This window comes from Lampris incognitus, chromosome 16, assembly GCF_029633865.1.
Source record: "Lampris incognitus isolate fLamInc1 chromosome 16, fLamInc1.hap2, whole genome shotgun sequence".
Classification (NCBI taxonomy): domain Eukaryota; kingdom Metazoa; phylum Chordata; class Actinopteri; order Lampriformes; family Lampridae; genus Lampris; species Lampris incognitus.
The window spans coordinates 34,341,485-34,353,975 of NC_079226.1; the positions used below are offsets into that span (position 1 = coordinate 34,341,485).

Consider the following 12,491-nt stretch of genomic DNA (forward strand, 5'->3'; position numbering starts at 1 on the left):
GTCGACCACACAAAACCACAAAAAAAAAAAAGAAAAAAAAGAATGGGACCGCCAAGTGCTGAAGCTCATGTACTTGGTTGCAACATTTGCTACCGAGTTCAAAACTGTCTCTGGAAGCAACGTCAGCACAAGAACTGTTCTTTGAGGATGTCGTGAAATGGGTTTCCATGGCTGAGCAGCAACACACAAGCCTAAGATCCATCCATTATCCAACCACTTATCCTGCTCTTAGGGTCAGGGAGCGTATCCCAGCAGTCATTGGGCGGCAGGCAGGGAGACACCCTGGACAGGCCACCAGTCCATCTTAGGGCCCACACACACACACACACACACACACACACACACACACACACACACACACACACACACACACACACACACACAAACACACATTCACACCTAGGGACAATTTAGTACGGCTGATTCACCTGACCTACATGTCTCTGGACTGTGGGAGGAAACCGGAGCACCTGGAGGAAAACCACACAGATACAGGGAGAAGTAGCACTCTAGTAGTCTAAAGCACACCACCACTGGGGCAGTGAAATGCATTCTCTGGGGTGATGAATCACGCTTCGCTATCTGGCAGTCTGACCGACTAATCTGGGTTTTGCGGCTGCCAAGAAAACACTACCTTCCTGAATGTACAGTTTGGTGGAGAAGGAATAATGGCATGGGGTTGTATTTCATGGTTTGGGCTCTGCCTCTTAGTTCCAGTGAAGGGAAGTCTTAATGGCACGGCATACAAAGACATTCTAGAGAACTGTGTGTCTCCAACATTGTGGCAACAGTTTGAGGAATGCCCGTTCCTGTTTCATCATGACAATGCCCCCGTGCACAAAGCGAGGTCCATAAAGGCAAGGTTTGCCGTTACGGACATCTAGCTAGCTAGCGAGTATCTATCTATCTAGTTATCTATCTATCTATACCTATCTATATATAGATAGATAGATAGATACACATGACAGATGGATTAGGTTAGATGCTTATAAAACATTTTAGCTGTTAGACGACCGATTTGTCGATAGTTAAGATTTTATGAACAATGTACACTCAGGTTGTAGTTTGTGTTTCTGTGTTTTTTTCTGTTATTGTTGTCATGTTGCAGCACGGTGGTGCAGTGGTTAGCACGGTCGCCTCACAGCTAGAAGGTCCTGGGTTTGAACCCCGGCGTAGTCCAATGTTGGGGGTCATCCTTGGTCATTCTCTGTGTGGAGTTTGCATGTTCTCCCCGTGTCTGCATGGGTTTCCTCCGGGAGCTCCGGTTTCCTCCCACAGTCCAAACACATGTAGGTCAGGTGAATCGGCCGTACTAAATAGTCCCTAGGTGTGAATATGTGTGTGTGTGTCAGCCCTGTGATGGGCTGGTGGCCTGTCCAGGGTGTCTCCCCAACTGCTGCCCAATGACTGCTGGGATAGGCTCCAGCATCCCGCAACCCTAAGTAGGATAAGCACTTTGGATAATGGATGGATGGGTGTGTCATGTTGGCGGTTTAGACTATTTAATACATCTTTTGCTGTAATGTTTGTATATAGTATGTTAGCTGTAGTTTAGGTAACCTTTTTTTATATTTATACCATATTGGACATTATGCACACTATATTCTGTCCCCACCTCTTACGTACAACATGGTGTCGTATAGCTTTTCATGAACTGAACCCGATGAAGATTCTTTCAGCTTGAAGCGTTTGTTTAATAGTTGTCCATAAAGGTGTGTCAGAGCATATAGAAGAAAGAAGAAAGCCACTTTATTTTGTCATTGTACAGTTGTTCAGTTACAATGAAATTCATCCTCTGCATTTATCCCATCCTATTGTTTAGGAGAAGTGGGCGGCTGCAGCACCCGGGGGTCAACTCCAGTTCTTCTTTCCATTGCCTTGCTCAGGGGTGTTACCCCTAACATGCATGTCTTTTTGATGGTGGGGGGAAACCGGAGCACCCGGAGGAAACCCACGCAGACATGGGGAGAACACGCAAACTCCACACAAAAAGGACCTGGGACGGCCTGGGGTTCAGACCCAGACCTTCTTGCTGTGAGGCAACAGTGCTAACCACTGGGCCACCGTGCCACTTGTTAAACAGCCAATCATGATTTTCTTTTAGATTACCTGTTATACATCCCCCACCCCCCAACAAAGTATCGCAAAGTAAAGTAACTCATAAAAAGTAATACATTTATTCCACCGGCCACTTCCTCTATGGTAAAGTACAGACCACTTCCTCTATGGCAAATTATGTGCCGTCTCTCCTCACCTGTCGGTAAGGAGGCCTCATGAGAGCACAGTGCTGGGAGAGCTGCTCTGTCCGACTGTAGAGCTGCTGGAAATCATCATCATTGGTGAGCCACTTCCTGGTCATCATCCTTCTCAGGAAGGGCTGGAAAGGAAAAAAAAACAAACACATACAAACACTTTAGCAGGTCAAAAAAACATACTGACCGCTGAACAGCAGATTGTGAGAATTTCCCTGAAAGTGTCAAATACAATTTTTAGGAACACAGTAAACACTGTCAGCAGTTAAACTCTGCCGCTGTGTTACATGCTGACTAATCAGGAAGTTCACTATGAGATACTTTTAAACAGGCGGTTCAGAGGGCACCCAGGTAGCATAGTGGTCTATTCCGTTGCATACCAACACAGGGATCGCCGGTTCAAATCCCTGTGTTACCTCCGGCTTGGTTGGGCATCCCTACAGACACAATTGGCCGTGTCTGTGGGTGGGAAGCCGTATGTGGGTATGTGTCCTTGTTGCTGCACTAGCGCCTCCTCTGGTCGGTCAGAGCGCCTGTTCAGGGGGGAGGGAGAACTGGGGGAATAGCGTGATCCTCCCACATGCTACGTCCCCCTGGCGAAACTCCTCACTGTCAGGTGAAAAGAAGCGGCTGGCGACTCCACATGTATCGGAGGAGACGTGGTAGTCTGCAGCCCTCCCCGGATCGGTGGAGCAGTGACCAGGTTGGCTCAGAGAGCGGGGTGATTGGGCAAGTACAATTGGGGAGAAAAAGGGGGACCCCCTCCCCCCCAAAAAAATAGGCAGTTCGCAGGTCACAGGGCAGCGTCTGTAGACAAGATGGCGATTCAAATGTCTTGTTCAAGGATAACCTCGGATCATACTGCAGACTGACACAGTGAAATATGTGAGGTCAAAGGTCACCGCTAGATCTGTGAGACAACCATCTCCACAACCACCAAACCCAAGTTCCTGCCCAATTAATCACAATGTGAAACAGAATATATAACGTTGTACATCTGTAATCAGGTGGGGTTATCATATTCAGTGTTAAAACCACCTCCTCTGACCCCCACTGGAGGTAGGTGGAGCTTCTGGTGCTTAATATCTCTCACACATAGCCTTCTTTAATGGGATTTCATGTTTCCTGTTCAGGGAAACTCCTGCCCCCAGCTGACCCAGCGAGGGACTGGGTTTTACACAAATCTGAATCGGCATCTGCTTTAATTTGTAGGCAAGTTTTCCAGGGAATTTTTTTTCAGAAATTTGTTTATTGAAGTTTTAAGTGGCATAAACATACAAGATGTCGTATCAAGACATAAACTGACAATTATGCACAGTAATACCCACAAAAAACAAAAACAAAAAGACAACTATAGTAACAGCTTGCTTGGTCGCCTAACCCATCAAATACAAAGAATGTCTATTCAAGACATAAACATTATTAAACATCATCCTAAATGATTGTGCAGAGAGGTAGGAAAATTAAAAAAAATATTAAAAAAATAAAAATAAGAAAGTGCAGTGATCAAAGTTCAAGAATGTGCCCAGGTCATCATGTCCAAAAAGGAGTGGACAGCTAACAAGTACCCTCTATGGAAAGTCAAAAGTGTATTGTTCTTTGATATAATCTAGAAAAGGACCCCGTGTTTTATAGAACCTGGACGCTGAGCCCCTTGTAACACATCTAACTTTCTCCATTTTAATAAAGTACAAAATATCCCTTATCCATATAGAGTGAGACGGTGGAGAGGGTGATTTCCACTTCAATAGGATCAACTGTCTAGCTAGAAGGGTCGTAAATGCTACTAAGTCCGCTTTATAGCGTGGAAGTAACAAATCAGTTGGGGGAACACCAAAGAAAGCTGTTAGGGCTGTCGGCCTAATAGGAATATCAATGCTATTAGAAATTGTTTCAAAAATTTCAGACCAAAAACTATGTAAAGAAGGACATGACCAAAACATGTGGCAATATGTGGCCAGGGCCTGATGGCATCTGTCACAGGTGGGATCAATGTTGTCATAGATCTTGGAAAGTCTAACCTTGGTTAAGTGTGTGCGGTGAACAATTTTACATTGTATCAGCCCATGTCTGGCACAAATTGAAGAGGAGTGGACCCGGCGTAGAATTAACTCCCATAGGTCCTCTGTAATCTCCTCACCCAGGTCCTCCTCCCACTGGCTCTTAATGTTTTGTAGAGAGGAAGGGCGTAATGAAGAAATCAGAATATACGTAACAGAAATCATCCCCTTTGTACAAGGTACAGGTGTCAAGAGAGAGTCAATAGGGACAGAATCCGGGAGATTGGGAAACTGTGGACTAATATTACGGATAAAACTGCGGACTTGTAAGTATCTAAAAAGTGTGACCTTGGTAGGGAGTGCTTTTCAGATAACTGTTCGAATGATGCAAAGACCTTTTCTATATATAGATCTTTGAAGGTTCCAATACCAAGTGTGGACCAGGAGAAAAAAGCCCTATCCATTATAGAAGGTGGGAAAACAGGGTTGGCACCAGGGTTGACACCAATTTATCAATTTTATGGAAAAATGACTGTGTAAGAAAAATGGGTAGAGACTGAAACAGGTATGAGAATTTGGGCAACGAGATCATCTTAACAGAATTAACTCTTGCAGACAGGGACAGGTGTAGTAATGACCAACGTTTAAAATCTTTCTGTAGTTTTGTTAATAAAGGGGGAAAATTAAATTTAAATAAGTCTGCAAATTTATCTGGGAAATGAATGCCAAGATAAGTAAAGCCACATGTGGTAATTTTAAAAGGCAGAGTGTGCAGGGGATAGTTACGGGTCTCTGCATTTAACAGAAATAACTCACTTTTGTCTAGATTAAGTTTATAGCCTGATATTTTACCAAACAGGCTAGAAATGTCAATGATAGCAGGAATAGAGATGGGGAGATTAGAGACATACAATAACAAATCATCAGCATAAAGCGAGGTCTTCTGCTCAACTCCGAATCGCTTAATGCCAGTTATAAGAGGACTAGTCCTCAGGGCAATGGCCAATGGTTCAATTGCAACTGCAAATAGCAACGGACTCAGATTGCAGCCCTGCCTGGTAGAGCGAGAAAGAGGAAAGTAGTCAAGAGTAGGTTTTATTGGTCCTAACTGAGGCTGTGGGAGAGGTATAAAGCAGTCTTACCCAGCTAATAAAAGTGTCACCTAGGCCAAACTTCTCTAAGGTACCAAAAAGGTAGTACCACTCGATGCGGTCAAAGGCCTTTTCCGCATCGAGTGAGATCACCGCCTCCGACAGAGATGAAGTGGAGGGGTTGTACATAACATTAAGAAGGCTCCTAGTGTTAAAGAAAGAATATTATTAAAGATGCACCGTGGACATAAGCATTAAACTTGTTAGAAAGCCTCCTCCCTAGGCGGAGATTGCGAACTTGCGGAGGCTGATGGAGGGACCACCTTGCGGAGCTTACTGCCTACGAATGATGAGGCGACGGTCGGATCTTCAAACGTGTGTGTGGTCCCATTCGGCAGGGTGATTTGAAGGAGTGCTGGGAACATCAGTCCAAACTTGACACCTGGACAGGCCCGTAGTTCGCGTTTCACTCCTCCAAACGCGGCTCTCTGCTTGGAAAGGTTGGCAGTGTAGTCGGGGAAAACGGACAGTCTCTTGCCCTGGAACAGCAGAGGGGAGATGCGGGATGTTTCGCTGGCCCGTCGTAGAATCTCGTTCCGCATGTGGAAATAGTGGACCCTGATGACAATCGGTCTGGGCGGTTCTCCCGTCTTGGCAGTGGCGCCCCCAGAAATTTTTCATAGGGGTGGCCAAATGGGGCCACTGAAAATCTTGGGGTGGCACACCAAAACCAAAAGTCATGGCTGAATTTCAGGAATTCTATGATGCTGTTGTAGTATACTGTATAGGCTAGTTGAAAACTGTCAATGTGAGAGTTAAGAAAAATATGCATTATTGATTTAAATGAACCGCACCTAATGTAAAATATCAGATAGAAGCATATTATGCATAATTAGAAGCATATTCTGCATATGCGACTTGTGGCTGGGGGGGGCCAGCGGGGGGGCCAGGGATAGTATCAGGGTGGCCATGGCCACCCCTGGCCACCCCTTGGGGGCGCCACTGCGTCTTGGGTTTGGCATGTAGGGTGCGATGGGCTCTGTCGAGCAGGGGGACTCCATCCAGTTTCAGCAGGTCTTTCAATAAGCCGCCGATAAACTCTGTTGGACGCGGCCCTTCAGAGCCCTCTGGTAACCCCCACTATACGAAGGTTGTTGCGCCTCGATCTCCCCTCCAAGTCCTCACATTTGTCTGCCCGTGTCTTCACTTGTGTTTTGAGTGCCTTGACGGTGGCGTCGAGTGAGATAAGCTGGTCGCTATGGTCACTCGTGGTTTGTTCCAAGTCATCAAGAGCCCGCCTATGCTCATGTAGCTTCTGCAGCAGTGGCTCGGTAGCATTCTTCAATGCTGTGCGCACTGAGCTGATTTTGGATTTCAAGTCAGTCGCCAACGAGTCAATCCTACCAAATATGTCCTCCTTTGGTGAGTCCAGCATAGACTGCAACGCCCGCAGATCGGTAGAGTTAGTGGTGCTAGCAGCGCCATCCAGCGGCCTCGGAGGTTCAGTTGATTGCGAGGGTTTGTTGCGGCCTACACGTGAGGCGTCGGATTTCGGCTTATGAGTGGGCCATTGTAAAAAAAAAGCCTTGTCAAACTGATAAGCAAAATACATCGAGCCTGATAATGTCGAAAACAATTGATAAAAGGACTATTTATAAATTAAATTTGTCACATAACGACGGAGCTGTGAAAAAGCCTGTCTCACATGCTCGGCTCCGCCGTTTTCCAGGGAATTTGAGTAGACGTGGCTTGATACACCTCACATCGGGTCCTTAAAAACCTCAATTTGGGTTACCACCAGTGGCGCCCCCAGAAATCTTTCATAGGGGTGGCCAAATGGGGCCACTGCAAATCTTGGGGTGGCCCACCAAAACCAAAAGCCATGACTGCCTTTCAGGAAGTCTATCATGCTGTTGCAGTATTCTGTATAGGCTAGTTGAAAACTGTCAAGTTAAGGAATTGCACACTGAAAAACTTTGGCTTCTTATTTTTCACAGTTAATGTTACTGAATAGACTAATACGGTACAGTTAACATTTTGAGTTTCAATGTGTCATGTATCTGTACATATTGTAACAGGTTAGATGATTCCTTGTTACATTGTGTATGTCCGGGAATTAAAAATGAAAATATCAGATAGAAGCATATTATACATAATCAGATGCATATTCTGCATATGCAACTCGTGGCTGGGGGGGCCAGCGGGGGGGCCAGGGATAGTATCAGGGTGGCGGCCACCCCTTGGGGGCGCCACTGGTTACCACAGCAACGTTAATATATGTTCAAACACAAATTTGGGATTCTCTGTATAGTAGAATAAACACTTCTATGTATGCAAAATGCAGCGCTCTCAAAGTCTAAGGTATAAGTTAGTATAACAGGATTACAACTGCAAATTAAATACTATCTTTCCACTGAAGAGGTAGCATGACGGCGTTTGCAACTCTGAGCCGGCAAACATTCGGACATGAGCAGAAAATGTTATGTACAGACGTCCAAAGGAAGCTGGCGCCCGTATGGAAATCCCAGTATGAACGTTCTCACCAGACGACGGAAAATCTGAATGGTGTCATTCATCCGTTCGTTTACAAATTCACTCCATCAAGCTCCTTTGTGCTGCCGACTCCAATTAGTCCGTCCCGGGAGAAAAAGAGGACAGAGCAGAATCCCAGGACACTCTCCTCCTCGGCGGCTATCTCAAAACGCTCTGGATGGGAGAAGAGTTAAAAGGCGGACGAACATGCTGCTTCTGTCGTCCAAGAAACATACATGCTATAGTAATACAGAGAGCCAAATCCACACCATTTAAGATAGGAAAGCTCACTTTGTACACTGTAAAAAACAGAAGTAAAAATTAGGTTAAAAAAACAAAACCAAAATGAAGAAAATACTCATAGGTACCAGAATTCATTTGGCTTGGTCAGGATTTTAATGTGCGTTGTGCATTACTGATTTACTTTTAAAATTTTTAAAACATTTTTTGGATTCCCCCCCCCCCTTTTTTTCTCCCGTATTGTATCTGGCCCCACTCTTCCGAGCCATCCCGTTCGCTGCTTCACCCCCTCTGCCAACCTGGGGAGGGCTGCAGACTAACACATGTCTCCTCTGATACACTTGGAGTCACCGGGCGCTTCTTTTCACCAGAGGAGCAAATACATGGTCAGTACTTCTACTTTCTGAAGTGGAGTTTTCCACCTCTGCTTTTCACCTGACAGTGAGGAGTTTCACCAGGGGGAAGTACCACGTGGGAGGATCACGCTATTCCCCCCAGTTCCCCTTCCCCCCGAACAGGCACCCCGACCAACCAGAGGCTTCCCATCCGGCTTCCCACCCACAGACACGGCCAATTGTGTCTGTAGGGACACCTGACCAAGCCGGAGGTAACACGGGGATTCGAACCAGCGATCCCCGTGTTGGTAGGCAACGCCACGCCACCCGGATGCCCCGATTTACTTTCATTTCTGACTTCTTCTTTCACCCACCTTGACATCTATCTTATACTGGTCCTCCAGACCCTGGCCCAGTCTGACCACCAGCCAGTTCACCTCTTTGCTGAAATTGTCCACCTGGGCTGGACAGACGTGTCTGTATTCCTCCATATGCTGCCTGGAAAACCATCGCAGTGTCACATGTTAACACTTTAAAACGGATCTCAGCTGATATGTAGTTGCAGCTGGGACGTCTTAAAACTTAATGTTTGATTTCATAGATGACTTTCCTTTATCGGGGCCCGTATAGCACATATTTGTGAGAGTTCATTAATGAATTAAAAAGAAAATATGAATAACTATTTTGGGAAAGTCAGAGCTAAAAGCTAAACATGTGGTTTGTATTTTGACTTGCCTTTTGGGATGTTCAGCATATCAACTTGAACATGTTTGCCTCTCTATCCGCTTCAACACGTGTACCATCCATCCATTATCCAAACCACTTATCCTGCTCTCAGGCTCGCGGGGATGCTGGAGCCTATCCCAGCAGTCATTGGGCGGCAGGCGGGGAGACACTCTGGACAGGCCGCCAGGCCATCACACAGGGCCCACACACACACATTCATAGCTAGGGACAATTTAGTACGGCCGATTCACCTGACCTACATGTCTTTGGACTGTGGGAGGAAACCGGAGCACCCGGAGGAAACCCACGCAGACACGGGGAGAACATGCAAACTCCACACAGAGGACAACCCGTGGACGACCCTCAAGGATGCACTACCCCGGGGCTCGAACCCAGAACCTTCTTGCTGTGAGGCGACCGCACGCTAACCACTGTGCCACCATGCCACATGCACTGTAACAAGTCTAATCTATTTGGCTCTAATAACAGCTGTTGAGAGACACTGTTAGCAGCTCCAGAATGTGACTCGTGCCTTAAAAAGTCCACGTGTGGCCTGCGGCCTACCCCACATCTGTTTTTTTTTTTTCTTTTGTCGGTCTGCTGTATGACAGGAAGCGGCTGTTCGGAAAGTTTGACATGCATCCAAGTTTTTGCAAGCCGCTTTCTCTCTAACTTCTCACTAGCAGCCCGTCTTCCCTGAAACCACGTGACAACGTGAACTGCCAACTGACGAAAACGCTTTCCAAGGCCTGTGCGTTTGCCGCCGCTCGACTGAACGTGGCCCAGCTTGTGCAAAAAATATGTATTAGCCTTGCTCTAATGAATTGCATATGAAGGGAAGCATTTTAATTATGAGGGAATTGCTCATGAGGGCATGAATAGTGAAGGTCTGGCCGAGACTCTTGCCAGCGTTCTCTTTTGGAGGGGAGGGGTGCGGGGGCTCGGTCATCAGGCATCCAAACAAGAGCTGCAATTTTCGATCACTCGGGCCAACTCCCCCCTCCCCCCTAAAATCTGCCCTTGGCCTCAGGGAGGTGGGGTGCTGCTGGGGTAAGGGGGTCTTTGTGGTTAGCAGAGTTCTCACGGCGGTGGAAACCCTTTTCCGGGAAGTGCGGGCGCTGCCTGACTTACTTTAAAGCCGTGAAGCTGTTGATGTAGGTGATCTGGTATTCGGCCCAGAGTCGGTGGGGGACTTCTGCACAGTTGCAGCTACGTTTCAGCGCCATCTCAAATCTGTCAAATGATGCAAGAACAGCAGATGAGTTAGTCGGAAAGACTTTTTTTTTTTTTACCAGAAAGGATTTGTAATATTTTCAGGCAACAACTCACAAAGTTCAACCCTTGCTCTTGGCATTTTGGCTAGCTCATTAGCCGACTTAGCTGCAAATCCATATAAACATGTAAACGCCCTGATTTTCGTCTCAGTCATACCTCCGTCCAGCCCTGCTTTAAAAGCAACAAGCCAAACGTACTGACACGTCCGAAACGGTGGAGTGAACTCCTGCCCCCCATCAGAGCTGCAAGCTTGCTTACTTTCTCTTTAGGCCTCGAGAAAGGCATAAACACTTTCCTCTGCCAGGCCCTCCTCGATCCATAAATGGCTTTCAAACATTATTCTTAAACTGATTAGCGAGGTTTTCCGCCTCATGTGAACCACTTACCCAGCATGCCTGGCTAATTGTCTATAACACTGATATTACTGACATTGTCCAGCTACCTTGGAAGACACCCGATTCTCCTACCCCCCGGGTCTCGATGATCTAAGGCAAACTGACAGTAAATGCACTTGACGTGACGTGCCACTTGGTTATGATGCCAGTGAGCGACACTCCAGGTTTCCTGCCATTCACTGACTCTCTCGTAAGCCACTTTGGGGAAAAGCATCTGATGAACGAGTAGATGGAAATGGAAATGTGACTCTTTGCATCGTTTGTTTGGACAACAAGGCAAGGCATGTGAGCGGGACTGCATCATTTGATGAATGATGCAAAACTGTTCAGAAATACGAAAAAAGGAACATTTTAGTATTGCTTAAAAACATGTCATGCAATCATGTGGTTACCGCTTGAGAAAGCGACGGATCTAGTTTTTTTGGTGAAGTCCCCCCGAACAACTCCCTTCCTCTTCTGCACTATTATTTTCCATATCTACCCACAAAGCCACGTTTCCTAAAAATGTCAGAAAAGGTTTTTTTTAGTTATTCTCGGTTGTTTAGACCCTGACATATCTGAAACTGAAAACTGTCTTACTGATGATGTAGGAATTCAGATTACCCCCATCATTTCCCTCACGGTGTACGGCTCTGGTAGTCGTCACCTTGATAACTCACTCCCCACCCTGCAGGACTTGTACACCGAGAGGTGCCGAACCAGAGCCTACAGGATTATGAAGGACCCTCACCACCCCAACAACGGACTGTTCCAGCTGCTGCGGTCAGGCAAGCGCCTCCGCAGTCATGCTGCAAATACAGAGGGACTGAGACGGAGTTTCTTTCCTCAGGCCATCAGGACTGTGAACTCTGACCTTACCGGGGCCCCCTCGCTGACCCATACTGCCCCCCTCATGCTCAAGCACACACGCACACGCAGTAAGGTAACTGACTACACATAACTCATATTATGTACATACATACCTTATATTTCAGTACATATACCTCAGATTTATTTTTTTAAGTGCTTTTACCGTATATATTGTGCTGTCTGTTTTCCTTTTACAGAGAGTTCTTAACTGTTGATTGTAACTTGTATATTGCAAATTGGAATGCGTGTGTACCTGTTGTATTTTGTTGTTTGCCCATCTTGGAGCTTGTACCTTTTTTCATTTCACTGCACTCGGGACTTGTACTTGTGTGCACGTGACAAATAAAACTCTTGAATCTTGAAACCTTGTTTTCATTTGTTTTGTATAAAACTATGATTTATTGGTGCCATACCTCTTTGGGAACTTTTTCAACTCTTCGAGGCACGAACAGAAAACATCACTTTCCAACTGGGTATCAATCCTTCTGGAGTTCACAACGTTTCCATGAACTTTCTGTGGGAACAATTGTATTGGGACGGTGAGCCAGAAATCAGGTCAACAGCAGCGTAAAGAGTCTTCACTGCCCCCGTGTGTCTGCATCACTACACTGCAAGTAATATTGGACCACATTGATCAGAAAAAAATAGACAGACAGACAGACAGACAGACAGACAGATAGATAGATAGATAGATAGATAGATAGATAGATAGATAGATAGATAGATAGATAGATAGATAGATAGATAGATAGATAGATAGATAGATAGATAGATAGATAGATAGATAGATAGATAG

At 46.0% G+C, this 12,491-nt stretch overlaps 1 protein-coding gene across 2 annotated transcripts in view; it reads right to left on the bottom strand.

Annotated features, from left to right (window-relative positions):
• Nucleotides 1–12,491, bottom strand: part of exoc3l4 (exocyst complex component 3-like 4) — a 46,597-nt gene that overhangs the window by 19,418 nt on the left and 14,688 nt on the right. For both annotated transcript variants that reach the window (XM_056296094.1, XM_056296095.1), the window contains exons 8-11: nucleotides 12,109–12,209; nucleotides 10,308–10,409; nucleotides 8,825–8,948; nucleotides 2,255–2,377 (exon numbers count right to left, since the gene is read on the bottom strand). In XM_056296094.1, coding sequence (XP_056152069.1) covers nucleotides 2,255–2,377; nucleotides 8,825–8,948; nucleotides 10,308–10,409; nucleotides 12,109–12,209 — 450 coding nt within the window. The remainder of the gene's footprint in view (nucleotides 1–2,254; nucleotides 2,378–8,824; nucleotides 8,949–10,307; nucleotides 10,410–12,108; nucleotides 12,210–12,491) is intronic.